The sequence below is a fragment of the Saccopteryx leptura genome, chromosome X, assembly GCF_036850995.1.
Source record: "Saccopteryx leptura isolate mSacLep1 chromosome X, mSacLep1_pri_phased_curated, whole genome shotgun sequence".
NCBI lineage: Eukaryota > Metazoa > Chordata > Mammalia > Chiroptera > Emballonuridae > Saccopteryx > Saccopteryx leptura.
The window spans coordinates 82,048,892-82,072,108 of NC_089516.1; the positions used below are offsets into that span (position 1 = coordinate 82,048,892).

General features: G+C 42.4%; 2 protein-coding genes across 2 annotated transcripts in view; both read left to right on the forward strand.

Moving 5' to 3' along the window:
- The window catches only part of BTK (Bruton tyrosine kinase), a 35,051-nt gene extending 29,649 nt beyond the window's left edge, over positions 1-5,402 (forward strand). Inside the window, exons 16-19 of the mRNA XM_066356099.1 lie at positions 958-1,022; positions 2,359-2,477; positions 3,003-3,160; positions 4,912-5,402. Of these exons, the coding sequence (XP_066212196.1) occupies positions 958-1,022; positions 2,359-2,477; positions 3,003-3,160; positions 4,912-4,983 (414 nt within the window). The 3' untranslated portion in view covers positions 4,984-5,402. The remainder of the gene's footprint in view (positions 1-957; positions 1,023-2,358; positions 2,478-3,002; positions 3,161-4,911) is intronic.
- Positions 5,403-6,357: 955 nt separating this feature from the next.
- TIMM8A (translocase of inner mitochondrial membrane 8A) lies at positions 6,358-9,062 on the forward strand. The gene is made up of 2 exons (XM_066356223.1): positions 6,358-6,532; positions 8,026-9,062. Exons 1-2 carry the CDS (start codon positions 6,401-6,403, stop codon positions 8,185-8,187), a joined length of 294 nt encoding a protein of 97 aa, XP_066212320.1. The 5' UTR covers positions 6,358-6,400; the 3' UTR covers positions 8,188-9,062.
- Positions 9,063-23,217: the final 14,155 nt, after the last annotated feature.

Below are 23,217 nucleotides of genomic sequence, written 5' to 3' on the forward strand. Positions count from 1 at the left end.
GTAGCAGAGGAAAACATCATACATGGATGAGGATGGTTGCTGAAGCCATCACTTCTGTTTTATCTAGAAAAGTTAGGTGAAACTTAGGTGAGCTTCCACCTCAGTGGCCAGCCAGTCAAGGATCTGCAGCCTCAACACCACGAGTTCTGCCATGATGGGAACTAGAGCAGACACTCCCAGCCCTGTACCATGCCAAGGAAATGGTGGGGTCCTTCAGGGGCAGAAGGACTACCCTGCTTCCCAAAGGGGCTGCTCCTGGCACAGAGCCATCATTTGGTTACATCAGTGTCACAAACTGGGGGCCTGTGGGTGCATGAGTTTTTAAATATTATATAGTAACAAACACTTAAAAAGAAACATTTAACATGAAGAAAAAAAACTGAATTTGCAGCTTCTCTTAGACCATCTTATAACACCAGGTCCACAGTCTCACAGGCCATGCTAACAGTGGGCTGGAGCTAAGGAGAAACTGCCCCCTTGAGACAAGCCATGTGCTCCCCCACTTTCCTGCAATCTCCACCCATCCCACTTCACTCTATCATTTTGCCTTCCTGGCCTTTGCAGACATGAATTTGTGCCCCCATCTGTTTCAGCCAAGGCTCAAAGGGCCCTCGTCCCACTGCCAGCAAAGCAGAAAGCAAAGCATGCTTGATTTCTGTTCTCCCTTAATTCTCAAAGCATTTCAGTGCAGGAAGGGGTGTCATGGAATTGCCCAACTGAATGAATCATTCTGCATGTCCTCAGTGTTTTACAATGGGAACATAGCAGATTGCTTTACATGTAGTAGAAATGCATCAACGTTTCTCAGTGGCATCAACTGACTCCTGTTAGATGAGAAGGTGTCTCTAGTTGAAAGAGATGAGGTGGCTCTGGCTTCACTCCCCTAGTGGGCAGAAGCTTAGTGCCATTAACCTGTGTGCCAGGGATGGAGTCTCACTGATGTTTGTTGCACTACAGGCGGCTCGAAACTGTTTGGTAAACGATCAAGGAGTTGTTAAAGTATCTGACTTCGGCCTGTCCAGGTGAGTGTGTCTTTTTCATATTTCCCTCCATAAGTAAAAAAGAGCACAGTACAAACATGAAGAGGCATTATAGTTTTCAATCCTTTCCCTTTCTTTTTATCTCATTTTACTCTTTTCCAACATTTTTCTTCACTTCTTCTTTCTCTGAATGATTTCTCAGTTCTTTAATCTTTTTGTTTTACTGTTATATCCCTTTCTTCTCCTTTCTCCTTCCCCCTTCTTTTTTTTTTTGTCTTTTTTTTATTAACAGAGACAGAGAGAGAGTCAGAGAGAGGGATAGACAGGGACAGACAGGGATGGAGAGAGAAGAGAAACATCAATCATCAGCCCTTCGTGGCGACACCTTAGTTGTTCATTGATTGCCCTCTCATATGTGCCTTGACCGTGAGCCTTCAGCAGACCGAGGAACCCCTTGCTAGAGCCAGCGACCTTGGGTCCAAGCTGGTGAGCTTCTGCTCAAACCAGATGAGTCCGCACTCAAGCTGGTGACCTCAGGGTCTCGAACCTGGGTCCTCGGCATCCCAATCCGACACTCTATCCACTGCACCACCGCCTGGTCAGGCTCCTTCCCCCTTCTTGAAAGCAAGTTTTCCCAATACATTATCTTGATCTGTTAATACTATTGACTTTACTCCATCCCTTCTTTACTAATAGATCCCACTGGCAACTGCAGAATAGAAGGAAGGAAAGGAGAAGAAAAGAGAAATGAAAGAGATAGAGAAGAGGAAGGGAGAACCTATTAGATCTATGTCACTTCACCCTTGCTATAACCATATTGTCAATCAGGAAAGCTAACTAAGATATGAGAACAGGACTATGTTTAAAATAATATTTGTAAAAGACACTAGCTGGCCTGTAGGCATGTATTTGTGCAACTCTCGTGACTGTGCCAAGAAAACATAAGTAAATATCAAGCTCTCCCAATTGTAACAGTAACAAGTCCTGAATCTTTTTCCAGGTATGTTCTAGATCAGTGGTCCCCAACCTTTTTTGGGCCACGGACCGGTTTAATGTTAGAAAATATTTTCACAGACCGGCCTTTAGGGTGCGACACATAAATGTATCACGTGATCGAGACAAGCGTCAAGAGACGGATGTAACAGAGGGGGTCTGGTCATTTTTTAAAAATAAAACATCGTTCAGACTTAAATATAAATAAAACAGAAATAATGTAAGTTATTTATTCTTTCTCTGCAGACCGGTACCAAATGGCCCCCGGACTGGTACCGGTCCACGGCCTGGGGGTTGGGGACTACTGTTCTAGATGATGAATACACAAGCTCAGTAGGCAAGCTCTCCCAATCCTAACAGTAACAAGTTCTGAATCCTTTTTCAGGTATGTTCTAGATGATGAATACACAAGCTCAGTAGGCTCCAAATTCCCAGTCCGGTGGTCTCCACCAGAAGTCCTCATGTACAGCAAGTTCAGCAGCAAATCTGACATTTGGGCTTTTGGTGAGTGAATAAGACTGTAGAGATTATACAGCTCAAAGGAAGAGGAATGCCATGGGGAAATTGACACTTTGCAGTCTGCACAGAGAGAATATTTGTTCTTGCTTTTATTCATCTAATCTTTAGGGAGTGCTTACTATATTAAGCACCACAGGATTTCTGGGGATAAAACCAGTAAACTAGAAATGATCCCTGCCTTCTTAGAACGTACAATATATTAAGGGGAACAAATAATTCATTCAGTATTTAACAGGTTCTGAAAACTAATTATGTACCAGGGACTCTGCCAGACCATATAACCACAAAGACAAATAAGATGCTGTCTCTCCCCTGGAGGAGCTAATGGTCCAGCACAACCCCAATCAGCCCCCAGTATGGTCAGTACTGTAGTTGAAGTTTGGACAAAACACAAAAAGTGCAGAGGGGCAAATCAGCTGAATATAATCTTGAGATTCATCTGGGAAGACTAGGATCCCTGGGGCCAGAAAAAACTGCAACCTGACTTACTACATTTTTTTCATTTTCTAGGGGTTTTGATGTGGGAAATTTACTCTCTGGGGAAGATGCCATATGAGAGATTTACTAACAGTGAAACTGCTGAACATATTACCCAAGGCCTTCGTCTCTACAGGCCTCATCTAGCTTCAGAGAGGGTCTATGCCATCATGTACAGCTGCTGGCATGAGGTAAGTGTTTCACTGGGACCTCTTAAATTATGTCCTTGAACCTACTTCCTCATGTAGCCAGCCAGGTGCCCAGTCCCCACTCTCCCTGGCTGCATGGAACTGTACATACATTCTAGGACCCAAGCCTGTAATGTAATCCTTTGATGGCCAGGGGCTTTCCCAAGCCCAATCCAATTCTCACTAGAGTGTTATTAGCTGACTCCAGTACCAACTCAGCTCTAGGGAGAAGGGGTGTTGTGAGACCATGTTACCTAGTAGATTCAGGCTGCCAAAGGCACTCAGACAAATGTATGGGTATTAAAAAAGAAAAGAAAAGAAAAGAAAAGCCATGAAATTTTCTGTTAATTCTTTTGGGAGTCCTTGGTCCTTTCTTCTACTTTACATCCAACGTTTTCTGGCTATAGTTCTAAGTGAGATTTTTTAAAATAAAGGCATTATGACCTGAAAGGGAACTAAAATAGGTAGTGTTCTTTTAAAAAATATATATGGTACATTATGGGTCATGTAGTATTTTGAAAATAAACAACCTGCTCCATTATTACTAAAATCCTTTGCTGCTCTCACTTTTGCTTCTTCTAGAGGTGACTTCTTCACTTTTCAGTAGACCCTTGGCAAGCTTAATTTGGCAACCTATATCTCTAGTAAAAAACAAATGTTTAGCTCTTATTTCTGCCCCATTAGAAATAGAGAAAGACAGATAGTACCCAATAAGCACATATGTGAATCTGGAGCCCTCTTGGTGGGGTAAAAAAAATTGGGGATCTGGATCTGACCTTAGTATCTTTTTGTTCAACAAATGACTGAGGTCACAAAGAAAGTATGGATGACCCCTTGGAGCTATTTTCCTTCTCTGTCCTGTCATACAGGATTACAGGTGATTCCCCTATGCTCCACCCCAAGTAGGACATCCTCACTCTGCTAGTTACCTGTTTCAGACAGGCACAGTGTGTTTAAAGTTGTAGTCTCCAAACTGGATGCACATCAGAATTCCTGGGGAACTTGTAAAACTTTAGATGACTGGGCCTTATCTCCAGAGATTCCGATGAGTATGTCTGGAGCAGAACATAGAAATATCTTTTTAAACTTCCCAGGAAATTCCAATACTCAGCTAGGTTTGAGAACCACAGATTCAAAGGAACAAGAAATTGATGGAGTTTTTTTGTTCTGATTAATTGAGACCTTTCTATGCCCTGAATCACTAAATACCTCAGGGGCTTATGGGCTATGACTGTCACAAAGGGCTTTAGTCTAGAGACCAGACAGTAGACCCCAGGTGCTCAGAAGCCCTGCCCAGTGATGCAGCCTGTGATCTCGAAATGTTAATTCCTTTGTTAATTTTGACTATGGGATGATAGAAGTGATGTTTGAAACCAAACTAAAAATTATCAAAGCTTATTGAATTTCACTTCTGTCAACCACTTAAACTCATTTGATAGCCATTTTTCAGTTGAGGATAAAAAAAAAGAAAACATTGGTGTACAATTATGTAATGGGTTTGCCCTGTTTAAATCAATGTTAATTTGAGAATTGTCTTCGTCACATTAACAATCTGAGTTACTGAGAATGAAAAGTACACAAGTACCTTACAGAATTCAACTATTTCTTTTATTTTTTTTTTGTAATCAACAGAGTATATTACAGGGAAGATAGTACAGTATATACTTAATAAACATTTGCTGCTTATTCACTGCACTTCCCTTGAATTCTGGATTTTAGCCCACTATAACACTCTACCTTTTCTTTGGTTTTAGAAAGCAGATGAACGTCCTTCTTTCAAAGTTCTTCTGAGCAACATTCTAGATGTCATGGATGAAGAATCCTGAGCTCACCAATAAGCTTCCTGGTTCTACTATCCTCCACAAAACCCAATTTCACTTTCTCAGGCAAACCCAGCCTACAGGCCCTGGAGCCTTTGTGCTCTGGCTGAATACATGAAGGCCCCTCTCTACATCTAGGGTTGACTCCCTTCTTTGATTCCCTAGGATAGTACCTTTTGAGTAAAGGCCAAGTAGTTATTGTGCCTGGTACTGTTCCCTGAGAAGACATTCCCAAGAGTATTAAGACAGACTGAATTTGGGATGTAAATAGTTTTGGGGAGGAAGGGATATAAATAGCCTCACAAGGGGTCCAACAGCTCTTTTGGGTAAGCATTAGAGCTTGCGGGGTGGGAGGCCAAATTTGGCAAGAATAAAGTGGTGTTTTAAAAATGGAAGGGGAGGGTGTTTTGTTAAAATAAAATTACTGGAAAACATGAAGATTTCTTACTATCTCAACCATGCAGCCTCCTTGCAACGTCCTCATTGTTCCAGGAAACTGTTGAGTGGCATTTGTTTGGCATATTCTTGCCTTGAGAACGCGACAGGATCCTTGGCATTTAACTAACCCCTCTGGCTCTCGGAAAACTGCCTCTGAATCAGAGACAAACTAACAAGCTAAAGCACAGAGCTGGGGATACAGTTGGAACGCAGTATTATCAAATGAAGCTGACAGCTGGGAATGAAATCTGTTCAGAGCCCCTTTTCCTTAATTCAGGAGGGGGAAACCATCAAAGAACTAAGTCAGGGGCCCAGGACCGCAAAGAGGTGGAGCAGTCCGGGCCAGGCACCAACGAGGCACTTGGGAAAGCGCGGGCCAATTTTGAAGCGGGCAGGGGCGGGCTGGGCTGTTGGGCCGGCCAGTAACAGGACACGTGGTCTGCAGCGACTTCCTTTTTTAATTTTTTTTATTTTCTTTACGGAATCAAGTCCGCACAGCGCCACGACGCTGTGATGCCTGACCTGAGACCTCAGTGCGCAGGCGACGTGGGCACGCGGGCCGAAGGGCGCACAGGCGGCCGGGAGCGGCACTCCATGGGGGCAGGAAGGAGAAAGTGGCGCGCGCGGAAAGCCCGGAGCGGCGCCCAGCGCGAGTGGAAGACGGGAGTGGGGTTGGGATCGCAGGCAGGAGCGGGCCTAGCGGACCGAAGTGGAAAGCGCTGGCGGACAGGCGGACAGACAGAGCAGCTGGCGCGGGACAGAGGAAGTGGGCAGGCCCGGAGGCGCTGATCTGAGCCGGACACTATGGCTGCTGGGAGGAGCTTCCGGCAGTGGGCGGGACCGGCGCGAAAGCTCGCGCAGGCGCAGTGCGCCCACGAGGGGCGGTCCCCAAGGCAGCGGGTTGTGATTCCGCTTCCGTCGTGGAGACACGTGAAGGTCGGTGAGTCGGTACGGAGTTCATCTGGGCACGCGTGGTAGGGCTGGGATGGATTCCTCCTCGTCTTCCTCTGCGGCGGGTCTGGGCTCAGTGGACCCGCAGCTGCAGCATTTCATCGAGGTGGAAACTCAGAAGCAGCGCTTCCAGCAGCTGGTGCACCAGATGACGGAACTTTGTTGGGTGAGGAGCCTGGGGCCGGGACCTGGCCCCCTTACTTACTTTCCCCTTGTCCTTGCCCCGCGGGACTTGGCACGAGGTCGGGGAGGGGGAGCATCTGACAGCACCCCTTTTTTAGATTTCAGAGGCCGAGCCTAATGGGAGAAAAGGTGACTCCGCTTCTCAGGGGAACTGTCACTACGGACCGAGACTTTGTTGGTGCATAGAAGACGTATGCCGCTGTCCCAAACCAGTACTTTAGTTTAGGTACCGGAGGTTGAAGCTGCCTAGTGCTGATCAGCAAGACTAATGAGAGCCCCCACTACTGGGATCTTATTTTTGGAACCCCGACTCCTAGGGAGTCAACGAAGCCCCTCTTTCGGGATTCCTCAGAGTTTATCTTGATTATCCAGTTTCTTTAACCGTTCCCCAGAGAAATGAGTGGCGCTAGCCCACTAGTTATAAGGTGTAATCTCTCCCAACGTACGCTTAACTTCTCTTTCTGTTGAAGTGTTGGGTAATATCAATGCGTTTTGGGTCTGAAAGTTGAGAAATTGAGTGTGCCCTATGAGGGGACTTTGGCAAAAGGGTGGAAGGTATTTGCTCCTTGGAATCAAAGTGTTCTCTGGCTGCTAACGACAGTATAACTGCCCTGCCCTGACATACAGAATTCACAGAATCCAGAGGCCAAGGGTAATTTTCTTTGGAAGCAGAGGGTCTGAGGCTTGTGTACAAAGGGTAGAATAATGACTAAAATGCATTTGCGCTGCTTAACTTCAGCTGTATACAGTCATCAGTTTCCATAGACCTTTTACCATAAACTCATGATAATGCTAGACTCTGACCCTTACAAATACTTACTTAAATCCTGTCTGCCTTGGATCAGAGTGCTTTGATTCTTTTTAAAATCTGTGATTCTTTACATTTGGTCCAGTGTTAGATGTGGTTAAGGACTCCTCTAAGAATCTGAGCTTTAGGAAAATTCCTACAATTTCTCATTCATCTTGGATTTATAAACTTCTGGCTTAAGTAGACAAGGTTACAAAATCTCAGGTCGTATATTTTCTTTGGTATTTTTTACGGTGTTTTGTTGCAATGATTTAATTCTTTCACCCTTTTACTTTTCAGTTAATTTAAAGGCATTTAATACAGTTGGCACTATGGAGTTCTAACCAAATTCAGCAAAGGGTTAATTCACTTGTATTTTGCCATTTTCTTTGTTTTGCAATATCTCAGCTCCACAGTTTTCTGTCCCTATGACGTTAAGCAAAGTACCTCTCTGCCACAGCTTTCTTCTTAGTTAAATGAGGATTAATAATAGTACCTTTTCTGTAGGAGAATTTGATGTAAGACAGTAGAAAATTTCTTGCCACAAGGTAAGTTGCTGCCACATGTGAACTATTATGAACACTTCAGATACTGTTTTCAGGTGAAGTTTTTCCTTTAAACAAGAAGTTACTCCCCCTTCCTTTTGCCCAAGTTCCCTTTCTGATTCTTATCTTGGTTGTCCTTACCAGGAGAAGTGCATGGACAAGCCTGGGCCAAAGTTGGACAGTCGGGCTGAGGCCTGTTTTGTGAACTGTGTTGAACGCTTCATTGATACAAGCCAGTTCATCTTGAATCGACTGGAACAGACCCAGAAATCCAAGCCAGTCTTCTCAGAAAGCCTTTCTGACTGATTTCAGCATTGATCTCTTTGGAAAAGGAAGGTAGTTCAAGAATGGTTGAAGAATGATTGAAGAAAAAGCTATGGGGGGATTGGCTCCCACCTTTGCCATTCGTGGGTCATCTGAAAATGAACAAAGACCAATATTTTTGTGTGTGTTTGGGTTTGCGGGTCATATATGTATTTGGTTGTGTACTTTTTGATGTTAATCATGTGAAAACAGTTGACAGATGAATGGAAAACTTTACTAGATATATATTACGATATGTGGGACTATGTTTTTCTCAAAGTCCCATTAACTACTTTCTATAATTTGAATAGTGGAACTGCTTTCTGTAATTTGATAGTGGGACCACATGGGTAAAATTTGTCATTTGCGTGATTTGTTTCAGATTCCAGGGACATTGGTACACATCTTGGTTTCTCTGAGAAAGGGTGGCAGTGGGGAAAGAGTCATTTGGTACTTACCTGTAGGCCTCCTTAACTAATGTTTTGACCATCAGTGCTGGAAAGAAGTCTATGGAATGTTCATACAGTTCAGCTTTCTAAAAAAGCCTCCCTTCTTTATACTGTGATTTACTTAAATATCTATATAAAGTGTGATCTCAAGGTGGTACAGGCAGCTTGCGTATCTAGAGGCCTTGAGTTATAAAGGAATCTAGCCAATCAATATAATTCTCACTACTAAAGTGCCACAAGGAAGAAGTTAACTTACCCTCCATATCAGGGTCAAAGAATTCAAAGAGGTGCCTAAATAAGTTGTGAAGATTTAGGCCTGTCAAAAACATCAGTTTCATCAGATAGATGTGCATGCCTAATGTTAGTCAGTATAGATTCCATTTACTGCGTTGTTTTGATCATTGAAATAAAAGCTTCTACAAGATTCAACTCTGTGATTGAGAAGGCTTTCTATTCTGGTTATCACCTACACCCTGGCGAGATTCAATGAGGACTGCTTCCAAGGCTGAAATATACTCAGTGGTAGGAAAGTCTGAGAAATATACCTGCTCTGTGCAAGTTGCAGCCTGGTACTCCAGGGATCCCAGACATTTTTGTGAGAAAAAGACAACCTTGAGGTGAGATGGCGAGGAAAAGATATCAGTGCTGACGGTCAGTTCCTTGAGAGTAGTAGAACAGGTTATACTGATTGGATCCCTCTCCTCTTACGTCAGATCCTAGTAAACGAGATGAGACGGTAGACCTAGAGTGGAACTACTTGTTTGCTGCAAAGCCATGAAAGTTGGGGAAAGAACATATTTCTAGAAACCTCAGCTTTTAACTTTCCTCCATATAGGCACAACAGATTTTTTAAAAGTTCTGATAAAAGCAATTCAACAAATTAAGTGCTCTGTTTGTGCCCAGGATTCAGCGATGAACAAAAAGTCCCTGACCATGTGGTACTTATATTCCAGTGAGCGGGGACAGACAGTAAACACACAGATATGCCATTATCATGAGTGCTATGGAGCAAAACCAGAGTAAAGGTGTTGGGGAATTTGGGCTATTGTTACTTGAGGTAAGATGGTTAGAGAAGGCCTCTTTGAGACAATGGCATTTCAGCAGAGACCTGAAAGAATGAAGTGACCCAGCCATGTAGGCTCCTGGGAAAAGATCATTTCAGGTAGAGGTGATGCAAGTCCAAAAGCCACAGGGTGGGAGCTGCATGTTGTGATGCTAAGATGGAAGGAACAGTCCAAAGGTCGGTGTGCTGGCATGAACTGAGCAAGGAGAATGGTAGGAAAGTCTGAGAAATATGCCTGGGGTGGATTGAAGCCGGGGGCGGGGGGTGTAGGGATGTGCAGTGGTCATGTAGGGTGTTGTAGGCCATTGCAAGGACTTGGATTGTACCCAGCAAGATGGGAAGCCATTTGAGGATTTTTAGCAGGCAAGTGATATGATATAACAAGTTTTACGAAGGTCTGGCTGCTGTGTGGAGAACATGTACATGCAAAAGAAGAAGTAGCAGCAGCAGTGTAGTAAGAATAATGCCATTTTGAGATCCAGGAAAAATCAGACTTTTAGGGTAGGTATCTGGCATGTATCTTGTATCAAAATTCCCCTACTGGTTTTTTCCCCCTTCAAAATTTAGTGTGTTCACGTAAAATGTCAGGTCATAAAAGAAAGGTCCTTTGGTCTTTTCCTCCTTGTTCTTTATTCTTCCATATTATTTTTATTATATATATATATATTGCTATATCATTATTCCTTTATTCTTACTTCTTCTATTATTAAGGTATTCTTTTTTTTCTTCTTTCCCAAGTAAGAGGAGGGGAGATAGACAGACTCTTGAATGAATGCACCCTGACCAGGATCCACCTGGCAACCCCTCTCTGGGAGCCATCCTCAGCACCCAGGGCTGATGTGCTGAAACCAATCAAGCCATGGCTGTGAGAGGGGCAGAGAAAGAGAAGCGAGAGGGGTGGAGAAGCAGATGTAGCTTCTCCTGTGTGCCCTGATCGGGAATCAAACCTGGGCCATCCACACACTGGACAGATGCTCTGCTACTGAGCTAACTGGCCAGGGCCAAGGTATTCTCATTACATTTAGATATAAACTTAAATGTCTTTGTTTTACAGTGTTGCTTATTCAGGTAATAGAATGAGAGGAGGGCCTCTGTCAGATTCATACAATATACCTGAGCATCAAGGGATGTGTTCGACACTACTAGGCCCAAACTAATGGGAAAGAAGAGTCAGCTTCTGCACCCATCCTCAAAGGGGGTTAAGCGCCAGAGCAATGATTTCAGCTTTTGTTGTTTTATTGTCAATCTCAGAAATTTATTTTCAAAACCTTGATAGAAATATAGTACTGTTAGCCCTAATAATATTCATTCAAAGTCTTCATTTCATATATTCAGGGCAGGACACTCAAGACTCAACTTTAAAATGAAAGGACTAGATGAGCAGACTTTTCCTGAAACTAAATCTTTCTCGGAAGGTTAATTAATATATAAAAAGCCAAAGCTGCTCTTGTGGCAGGGGTATCTGCAGGCCTGCCTTCTGTTTGGCCCTCACCCTCCCACCCCACCCCTGCACCCTGTGGTGCCTAAGTCACTGACTTAGGACCTCTGGGGTTTTACCAAGTGTACTGTGAAAACCTGAACCCAGCTATCCCTAAGACTCCTGCCCATGTGTCCAGGAATGAACATTAGGAATGACAGATACAGGGAGATCAAACAAGAACTTCATATTAATCTATGGTACCAAATCTCCATAAGGAGTTTGGATTACAAAATGTAACATCAATAACCCCCTGTAAAATAGCCTTTACATGGAAGGTAGTCAATTATCCCTTTTTTTAAAAGTTTATATATTTCTTGTCTGTTTATTGATTTGAAAGAGATATAGGAACATTGATCTATTCCTGTTCCTATATGTGACCTGAGCAGGGATCAAACTAGCAACCTCTGTGCTTTGGGGTTATGTTCTAACCAATGGAGCTATTTGGCCAGGGCTTGATTGTCCTTTTATTGAAACCATTTTTGTCTTATACCAGTACCTTAATTAAAATAATAATAATAATAATCTGGTGGCACAGTGGATAGAGTGCTGACCTAAGATGCTGACGACCCAGGTTCGAAACCCGAAGGTTGCTAGCTTGAGCATGGGATCATCAACATGACCCCATGGTTGCTGGCTTGAGCAAGGAGTCACTGGCTCAGTTGGAGTCCCCCCTGCCCCCCGATTACGGCACATATAAGAAGCAATCAATGAAGAATTAAAGTGATGCAACTATGAGTTGATGCTTCTCATCTCCCTTCCTGTCTAAAAAAAGAAAATTTTGGTCTAGGAGAGATTTTATTCTAAAAACCACCCAATAGTGCTTCTCTAAAGACTTTCTACTCTTTTTCAGTCTTACTGTTGGCATTGCCTGGACTTAAACGAGTCTGGTAACCTTCATTTTTATTCCACAAAAGAGTAAGAGTAGGCCTAACCCGGCGGTGGCACAGTGGATAGAGCGTCAGACTAATGATTGATGCTTCTCATCTTTCTCCATTCCTGTCTGTCTGTCCCTATCTATCCCTCTCTCTGACTCTCTCACTGTGACTGTAAAAAAAATTAAGAGTAGCCCTGACCAGGTTGCTGGCCCCTTGAATGTGGCTGTTCTACAAAATACCACGTGTGGGCGCTACCTCGATAAGGAATGTACCTACCTGTATAGTTTAAGTTTAAAAAATTTGGCTCTCAAAAGAAATTTCAATCGTTGTACTGTTGATATTTGGCTCTGTTGACTAATTTGCAAAGCACTGGTAGAACATTGTCCTGCAATACCAATTTTGCAGGTTCGATCACCGGTCAGGATACATTCAAGAGTCAACCAGCCTGATCAGGTGGTGGCGCAGTGGATAGAGTATCGGACTGGGATGCAGAGGACCCAGGTTCAAGACCCTGAGGTCTCCAGGGTCCCCAGGTGCTTGAGTGCTTGAGTGTGGACTCATCTGGTCTGAGCAGGGCTCACCTGCTTGGGTCCAAGGTCGCTGGCTCGAGCAAGGGATTACTCGGTCTGCTGAAGGCCCATGGTCAAGGCACATATGAGAAAGCAATCAATGAACAGCTAAGGTGTCGCAACGAAAAACTAATGATTGATGTTTCTCATCTCTCTCCGTTCCTGTCTGTCTGTCCCTGTCTATCCCTCTCTCTGACTCTCTGTCTCTGTAAAAATAAATAAACAAATAAATAAATAAATAGTCAACCAGTGAATGCATAAATAACTGGAACAACCAATTGATGTTTCTCTCTCTTAATCTCCCTTTCTCTCTCTCTAAAATCAATCCATAAATAAAATTGTAAAGAAGAGTAAGGGTATTGTTTAGATTTATTTATCTGCAGACAAAACACAGCCGGTACATACCAAAAGGAACATCTCAAAATGTATGGGGGAGGAAAGGTCAAAACTATTGCAAGGAAACCACAGGTGGTACAGCTAAAGTTGTTGAGAGCTTATGGTGCCTTTGAAAAGAACGGCAGAGCATATCTGACAGCAGTAGGGAAAAGGAAGTACTATATGGGAATGACTGTAGGTACTGGAATTATTCAAGGCCTTGTTCAGATAGTTCATTTGAATGCTTACACACATCACAAGACAAATCAAGAGTATCCCAACCAGCACTGGTTTTGTGATTGGCTTTCCTGAAACGGCTGCTTCAAGGCAATGCTCAAAGCTGACACAGAAAGTAAGCTAGCTTGACCAGGTGGTGGCGCAGTGGATAGAGCGTCGGACTGGGATGCGGAGGACTCAGGTTTAAGACCCCGAAGTCACCAGCTTGAGCGAAGGCTTATCTGGTTTGAGCAAGGCTCACCAGCTTGGACCCAAGGTCGCTGGCTCAAGCAAGGGGTTACTTGGACTGCTGTAGCCCCATGGTCAAGGCACATATGAGAAAACAATCAATGAACAACTAAGGTGTCGCAACGAAAAACTAATGATTGATGCTTCTCATCTCTCTTCGTTCCTGTCTGTCTGTCCCTGTCTATTCCTCTCTCTGTCTCTCTGTCTCCGTAAAAAAAAAAAAAAAAGAGCTAACCTAAGAGCAGACAATATACTCCAGGAGGTGACACTCTGGCCATTGTAAGTTCCCACAATGAAGACAAGCAAGTAGAACATATTGTTACACAAACAGCAAAAAGGATGAATTTTGTGATGAAAGAAAATAATGAATTGTGGTTTTTATAAGCAATTCTACAAAAAATGCTAAAGCAGTTTGACAAATCATTTAATTTGGGAACACCTTAGCAAATAGCCAGCATTTGAGCAATTAGTGAATGTATGAACTAATAAAATATGTGCCTCGAAAGCTATATCTGCAAATGTCTCACTCTCAAAAAAGCAAAACCAATACAGAATAATTATGGTTCTTTTCACTACACAAAAATGCATAGAAGGGACAATTAGGATATAGCAAACCAGGATTCAGATGTACTGATCAGGAGCTCTACATGGGCAAAGGGGCAAACAGAATTTTGAGATGTATTAGCAATAAAATGATGATAATAGTTACGTTTTATTGCATACTATTTGGCATACTAAATATTTTACATGGGTCCTCTTTTTAAAAGTTGCAACACTATGAGAGAGGAACTATTATTACCATACCCATTCTATGGATGGAGAAGCTGAGGCTCAGAAAACTAAATTTATTTAAGGTTACACAGCTGATAAGTTGTAGAGATGGAATTAGAACCTAGGCAATTTGATTCCAGAGCTCATGATCTGAACTACTATACTAAATTGCCTCCTTTTTAATTTTTTTTAATTCATTATTTTAGAGAGGAGAGAGAGAGGGAGAGAGAGAGGAGAGAGAGATGGGGGAGGAGCTAGAAGCATCAACTCCCATATGTGCCTTGACCAGGTAAGCCCAGGGTTTCGAACCGGCGACCTCAGCATTTCCAGGTCGACACTTGATCCACTGCGCCACCACAGGTCAGGCTAAATTGCCTCCTAATGTGTATTTAAAGGTAGAAAGTAATGTTTCTTTAAAAGGCAGGGCTAGAATGACCAGAATGTTTTATTCCAGAGATAGAATGGTTATAATGGAAAGAGTGTAAGTTTTAGAGCAGGGGTCCCCAAACTACGGCCCACGGGCCGCATGCGGCCCCCTGAGGCCATTTATCCGGCCCCCACCGCACACTCGGAAGGGGCACCTCTTTCATTGGTGGTCAGTGAGAGGAGCATAGTTCCCATTGAAATACTGGTCAGTTTGTTGATTTAAATTTACTTGTTCTCTATTTTAAATATTGTATTCGTTCCCATTTTGTTTTTTTACTTTAAAATAAGATATGCGTAGTGTGCATAGGGATTTGTTCATAGTTTTTTTATAGTCCAGCCCTCCAACAGTCTGAGGGACAGTGAACTGGCCCCCTGTGTAAAAAGTTTGGGGACCCGTTTTAGAGCTAAGCAGAACTGGGTTCAAATCCTGGCTTTACCAACACCTGTGTGACCTTAGGGACACCACTTAACCTCTATGTGTAAAACTGAGATGTTGTGCCTATCTTACAGGCTTGAAAAATGAGATCACGTGTAAAATGATCTTGGCTTGGCTGACTAAAGGTACTTTAAGTGGTGCTATTATTTACTATTATTATTCAAAACTGAGCATCTTTGATAACCCTGGCACAGTCCATCTGGGAGAAAAAAAGAAAGGCAAGAAGTCACTTAATGAAGCTGACTAATTGATGAAGTAGCACAGTTAATGGAGCATATGATACGAAGAATTTTGAGTTTTATCTTGCAATCAGTGGAAGCTATCGGAGGATTTTAAACAGTGGAGTGATATAATGATATTTGCACGTTTTTAATGACAGAAGGACTACATGCCTTTTCAAAACTTTCCAACAATATAGAATGGCTTACATGACGGTCCTCCTCTTACTCTCGCACTTACTTTTAGAAAGATCACTTTAGCGGCTGTATGGGAGCTGGATTAAGCAGAGGAATAACAATGAGAGAATATCACTGGTTCAGGCAGCAGAGTATGTCGGGTTCAGTTCAGATAGTGAAAGTGGGGATGGACAGGGGGAGACATTAGAGTATGGCAGGAGCTGTGAGAGAAATCCAGAGAAAACGGAAAGGGAAAGAAACACAGGAAAGGAGATAGGGTATAGGAAAATGTGCCAGCCACAGGATACCATGGGATTCACAGGGTAACAAGTGACTGGGAAGTCACAGAACTGGTCATGTTGAATGGGTTGCAGGGAGGAAGTTACACAAATGGCTCTCCCTGGTTCTCTAGCTCCAGGGTCTGTGTAACCCCTGAAATGGTTTCCTGTACTCCTGTACCTTAATTCAAGGAGCATAAGCATACCCCTAAGTCAGAAATACTTAAAATTTACTCACAAATACAATGTCTTATATGCTTTTTTTTTTTTTTTTTTTTTGGTATTTTTCTGAAGTTGGAAATGGGGAGGCAGTCAGACAGACTCCCGCATGTGCCCGACCGGAATCCACCTGGCACGCCCACCAGGGGGCGATGCTCTGCCCATCTGGGGCGTCGCTCTGTTGCAACCAGAGCCATTCTAGTGCCTGAGGCAGAGGCCACAGAGCCATCCTCAGCGCCCGGGCCAACTTTGCTCTAATGGAGCCTTGGCTGTGGGAGGGGAAGAGAGAGACAGAGAGGAAGGAAAGGGGGAGGGGTGGAGAAGCAGATGGGCGCTTCTCTTGTGTGCCCTAGCCGGAAATCAAACCCGGGACTTCTGCACGCCAGGCCGATGCTCTACCACTAAGCCAAACCGGCCAGGGCCTTATATGCTTTTAATGGGAAAATTTAGAAAGAAGCCAAGAAGGAAACCAAAGATAATACCACTTGGGTTTTTTGTTTGTTTGTTTGTTTTCTTTATAAATAAAATTTTATTTTAATGGGGTGACATCAATAAATCAGGGTACATACATTCAAAGAAAACATTTCCAGGTTATCTTGTCATTTAATTCTGTTGCATACCCATCACCCGAAGAGAGATCGTCCTCCGCCACCCTCCATCCAGTTCTCTCTGTACCTCTCCCCCTCTCCCTCCTTCCCTTCCCCCACCCCCCGTAACCACCACACTCCTGTCCATGCCTCTTAGTCTCGCTTTTATGTCCCACCAATGTATGGAATCCTGCAGTTCCTGTTTTTTTCTGATTCGCTTATTTCACCCTGCACAATGCTACCAAGACTCCACCATTGCGCTGTAAGTGATCCGATGTCATGATTTCTCCTAGCTGAATAGTATACCACGGTGTATATGTGCCCCATCTTCTTCATCCAGTCCTCTATTTTTTTTTTTACAGTGATTAAAAGCCTTTAAGCAAACTCTTGGCCAATACAGCAAGAATCCATAAAAGAGTAGTGTCCTTAACATGTTCACCAAGTCCAAGTTGGCCCCATCACCATGCCAAATCCCTGAAAAATGCAACCCAACCACAGTTCAGTCTGTTAGGAGCTGTCACAGGGAGCAGGACTCCAGGAAAGTTCCCCACAGGAAAAGTCCGTATGGCACTGGAATTGTTGTCACCATTCTATACTTTGCAGCTCATGTCCAAGTCCCAATGACCGCTGCTTCTAGCTGGTAATGATTCAGGTAGACTGGAAAAAGCCATTTGCAGCATGCATGGATATGGAGCTTCTGTTCTCCTCTGCCTGGAGAGTTGAGACCAGGTTGCTTTTCCCTGGAGCTCTGTGACTGTGGCATGGTAAAGAGAACCTTGGGATACACTAAGCTGGGTGGCAAAGGTAAATTCATAATACAAGTTGGCAAAAGGAGGAAAGAGAGCTCTAAATTAGGAGTAGGTCCCAGCCTGAGTGGGGCATTGAGGTAGGAGGGATAAAGGAAACACTATATATTAAGCAAAGCAGCAGAAGATAGGACTATCAACACCCACAACAGAGATCTTTGAGGGAAGAATAAAAAACCTGACTATTCAGGCAAAACATAGTTAAGTGGCCCTTGTGCAAATGAGATCAGTTTACCTGCTTCTTGGAAGAAATACCCTAGGCTCGTCCACAGTGTCGTAGATGGGGCCGATGGCCCTGGGTACCTTCAGTCTTCAGTGGCAAACCCCAGCTTTCTGGGCAAGGTTAGGTCATAGGTGGCTGGAGCAGGGCTGGAAGAGACTGAACCCTCAGAGGAGCGAGGGGGAAGCCCACCTTCCAGTGTCCCTGTTTCCTCACAGCAGAGGCGTGTAAGCCTGGCAGGCTTTAGCTCAGGAGTCTCAAACTCGCGGCCCGCGGGCTGCATGCGGCCCGCCGACCAATTTGGTGCGGCCCGCAGACTAATCCACGAAGTTCAAAATATTTTGGATAAAATTAAGTAAACCTAGGGGCCTACTTGTATTTTTCATTTCTCTAGCATCCTAGCTAGATATTAGCTTAGTTAACAGCAGTTGTGATGCGAACTACAGTTTCTGGTCGTTTTGTGACACTGAGTAAACTGCATGTACGATTGTGCTTGTTGTACTGATTTTTTTTTTGTTTTCAACTGCAGTGAGAAAAGTGTTGCGTAACAGTTGCCTTTTGTAGACCTAATGCGGCCCGCCGAATGGCTGTGAGCTTGCTCTGCGGCCCACATGCTGAGTTGAGTTTGAGACCCCTGCTTTAGCTCAACAACCTTCCTTTCCACTATTGAAGCAGGACCCAGATGGCATCCTATGAGACCCCTTTGGGGTGTTGGAGCCTTTAAGGGTGTATCCTAAAAGCTGGTAGTTCCCCTGATCTCTATTGGACTTTTTCTGCCTCTAGGTGTCTTAAAAGCCATTCTCAGAAGATCTTGCTGAGGGGTTTGAGGATCTCCATCCGCCTATATAAATCTTTTCCATATATCTGGAGCTACTTGGAAAAAGACAAAACAGTGTTATTAGCTAGATCTAATAAAGAAGGTAGTAGTTTGCAGGCGAAAAAGATTTGGTGTCTCCTGTTCATCAGCATTCAAAAGAAATGTAAATTTTTTTTTTTTTTAAGTAAAAAGCATGATATGGTATACCCGTCGGAGTCATTGGCCTGGTGTGCAGGATTCCCGGGTTCGATTCCTGGCCAGAGCACACAGGAGAAGCGCCCATCTACCTCTCCCCCCCTCCCCCTCCCCCCCCCCTCCGTCTCTCTCCTCCCACACGCAGCCAAGGCTCCACCGGAGCAAAGCCACTCTGGGCACTAAGGATGGCCCCATGGCTCCGCCCCAGTCACCAAAATGGCTCCGGTTGTAACAGCAACACCCCAGATGGGAAGAGCATTCCCCCCTGGTAGGCTTGCCAGGTGGATCCCAGTCAGGCGCATGCAGGAGTCTGTCCGACTGCCTCCCCATCTCCATCCTCGGAAAAATACAAAAAATAAATAAAGAAAAGAAAAAATACTAATACAAAAAAAAAAGGGGGGGGGCATTCCCTTGCACTAAAGCTCCAGGGAGCATGGAGTGAGCTTGAGTATGTCCTATGAAACATGGAGCTCTATGTTGACATATAAGTCTTTGAATAAGGAGGAACTGCTGAAATAGTTTATCAGCATTTGTCCCTAAGACAGCAGTTGGGAACACCATACGTAAATATTTGCTGTCTGTCCATAGATTAAGGGGGGAATATGGCAAATGCTGAAAAGCCATGGTCTTTGTGCCCCTCCCCTACCCCAACGCTCTCCCTCTCCTCCCCCCACCCTGTAACCCCAACACTGTTGTTCATGTCTCTGAGTCTCATCTTTATGTCCCACCTATATATGGAATCATATAGTTCTTAGTTTTTTCTGATTTACTTCTTTCACTCAGTATAATGTTATCCAGGCCCATCCATGTTGTTGTAAAATATCCTATGTCATCATTTCTTATAGCTGAGTAGTATTCCATAGTATATATATACCAAGGCTTTTTCATCCACTCATCCTCTGATGGACACTGGGGCTGTTTCCAAATCTTTGCTATTGTGAACAATGCTGCCATAAACATGGGGGTGCATTTCTTCTTTTCAAACAGTGCTATGGTGTTCTTGGGGTATATTCCTAACAGTGGTATAGCTGGGTCAAAAGGCAGTTCTATTTTTAATTTCTTGAGGAATCTCCATACTGTTTTCCACAGTGGCTGCACCAGTCTGCATTCCCACCAGCAGTGCAGGAGGGTTCCCTTTTCTCCACATCCTCGCCAGCACTTATTCTGTGTTGTTTTATTGATGAACACCATTCTTACTGGTATGAGGTGATATCTCATTGTGGTTTTAATTTGCATTTCTCTAATCATTAGTGATGTTGAACATTTTTTCATATGCCTGTTGGCCATCTGTGTGTCCTCTTTGGAGAAGTGCCTATTCATTTCTTTTGCCCATATTTGGATTGGATTGTTTGTCTTCCTGGTATTAAGTTTTACAAGTTCTTTATAAATTTTGGTTATTAACCCCTTATCAGACGCTATGTCAAATATATTCTCCCGTTGTGTAGTTTGTCTTTTTATTCTGTTCTTATTGTCTTTAGCTGTGCAGAAGCTTTTTAGTTTGATATAGTCCCATTTGTTTATCCTGTCTTTTTTTCACTTGCCTGTGGAGACAAATCAGCAAATATATTGCTGCGAGAGATGTCAGAGAGCTTACTGCCTAAGTTTTCTTCTAAGATGCTTATGGTTTCATGGCTTACATTCAAGTCTTTTATCCATTTTGAGTTTATTTTTGTGAGTGGTGTAAGTTGGTGGTCTAGTTTCATTTTTTTGCAGGTAGCTGTCCAGTTTTCCTAACACCATTTGTTGAAGAGGCTGTCTTTACATCATTGTATGCCCTTACCTCCTTTGTCAAATATCAGTTGTCCATAGAGCTGTGGGTTTATTTCTGGGTTCTCTGTTCTGTTCCATTGATCTATGTGCCTGTTCTTATGCCAGTACCATGCTATTTTGAGTACAATGGCCTTATAATAAACTTGATATCTGGAAGTGTGATACCTCCCGCTTTTTTCTTTTCAAGATTGCTGAGGCTATTCGTGTTCTCTTTTGGTTCCATATAAATTTTTGGAATATGTGTTCTATGTCTTTGAAGTTAGTCATTGGTATTTTAATTGGTATTGCATTGAATTTATAAATTGCTTTGGGTAATATAGACATTTTAATGATGTTTATTCTTCCTAACCATGAGCACGGTATATGCCTCCACTTATTCATATCTTCCCTGATTTCTTTTATCAATGTTTTATAATTTTCCAAGTACAAGTCTTTAATCTCCTTGGTTGGATTTATTCCTAGGTACTTTATTTTTTTGGTTGCAATGGTAAAGGGGATTGATTCCCTGATTTCTCTTTCTGACAGTTCATTATTAGTGTATAAAAATGCCTCTGATTTCTGAGTATTGATTTTATATCCTGCCACCTTGCCACATTCATTTATCAGGTCTAGTAGTTTTTTGACTGAGACTTTAGGGTTTTCTATATACAATATCATGTCATCTGCAAATAATGATAGTTTTACTTCTTCTTTTCCAATTTAGATGCCTTTTATTTCTTTTTCTTGTCTGATTGCTGTGGCTAGGACTTCCAGAACTATGTTGAATAAGAGTGGTGAAAGGGGGCACCCCTGCTTTGTTCCTGATCTTAAGGGGATTGCTTTTAATTTTTGCCCATTGAGTATGATGTTGGCTGTGGGTTTGTCATAGATGGCCTTTATCATGTTGAGATATGTTCCCTGTATTCCCACTTTGCTGAGAGTTTTGATCATGAATGGTTGCTGGACTTTATCAAATGCTTTTTCTGCATCTATTGAAATTATCATGTGGTTTTTTCTCCTTTCTTTTGTTTATGTGATGAATCACATTGATTGATTTGCGAATATTGCACCAGCCTTGCCTCCCAAGAATAAATCCTACTTGATCATAGTGTATGATTTTTTCCATATTTTGCTGGATCCGGTTTCCTAATATTTTGTTGAGGATTTTTGCATCTAAGTTCATCAGGGATATTGGCCTATAATTTTCTTTTTTTGTGTTGTCTTTGCCTGGTTTTGGAATCAGAATTATGCTCGCCTCATAAAAGGAGTTTGGAAGTCTTCCTTCCTCTTGAATTTTTTGAAATAGCTTGAGAAGGATAGGAGTTAGTTCTTCTTTGAATATTTGGTAGAATTCACTTGTGAAGCCATCAGGCCCAGGACTTTTCTTTTTTGGGAGTTTTTTGATAGCTGTTTCAATCTCATTTGTTGTAATTGGTCTGTTTAGGTTTTCTGATTCTTCCAGATTGATTTTTGGAAGATTATATGATTCAAGGAATTTGTCCATTTCATCTAGGTTGTCTAGTTTTTTGGCATACAGTTCTTCATAGTATTTTCTTACAATATTTTGTATTTCTGTTGTGTCAGTTGTTATTTCTCCACTCTCGTTTCTAATTTTAATTATTTGAGTCCTCTCTCTTTTTTTCTTGGTGAGTCTCGTTAAAGGTTCATTGATCTTGTTTACCTTTTCAAAGAACCAGCTCCTGGTTTTAGTGATCCTCTGTATTGTTTCTTTAGCCTCTATGTCATTTATTTCTGCTCTAATCTTTATTATTTCCTTCCTTCTACTAGCTCTGGGCTTTACTTGCTGTTCTTTTTCTAGTTCTTTTAGATGCAGGGTTAAGTTGTTTATTTGAGCTTTTTCTAGCTTCTTGAGGTATGCCTGTAATGCTATAAACTTCCCTCTCAGGACTGCTTTTGCTATGTCCCATAAATTTTGAGTTGATGTATGCTCATTATCGTTTGTTTCTAGGAATTTTTTAATTTCTTTTTTGATCTCAATGTTAACCCATTCATTGTTTAATAACGTGCTATTTAGTTTCCAAGTGTTTGAATGTTTTTCAATTTTTCTATTGTGGTTGATTTCTAGTTTAATGCCATTGTGATAAGAGAAAGTGCTTGATATGATTTCAATCTTCTTAAATTTGTTGAGCCTGCTTTTGTGCCCTAACATGTGGTCTATTCTAGAGAATGTACCATGAGCGCTTGAAAAGAATGTATATTCTGCTGTTTTGGGGTGAAAGGTTCTGAAGATATCTATTAAATCGAGTTGATCTAATATGTCCTTTAAGTCTGCTGTTTCTTTGTTAATTTTCTTTCTTGAGGATCTATCTAATGATGTTAATGGGGTATTGAAATCCCCTACTATTATAGTATTGCTGTTGATCTCGCCCTTTAAGTCCATCAAAATCTGCTTTATATATTTAGGTGCTCCTATATTAGGTGCATAGATATTTATAATGGTTATATCTTCCTTTTGGATTGCTCCCTTTATCATTATGTAGTGACCTTCTTTATCTCTAACTATGGTCTTTGATTTAAAGTCCATTTTGTCTGATATAAGTATTGCTACCCCAGCTTTTTTTTCATTTCCATTTGCGTGAAATACTTTTTTCCATCCTTTTATCTTCAGTCTGTGTGCATCTTTTGATTTAAGGTGTGTCTCTTGTAGACAGCATATGTATGGGTCCTGTTTTCTTATCCACGCAGCTACCCTATGTCTCTTGATCGGATCATTTAATCCATTAACATTTAAGGTTATTACTGATATGTAATTGTTTATTGCCATTTTTTTCTTTAAAACTGTATTTCTCTTTTGCTATATTCTTTTTTTCCTTTGATCTGTTTACAACAGGTCCCTT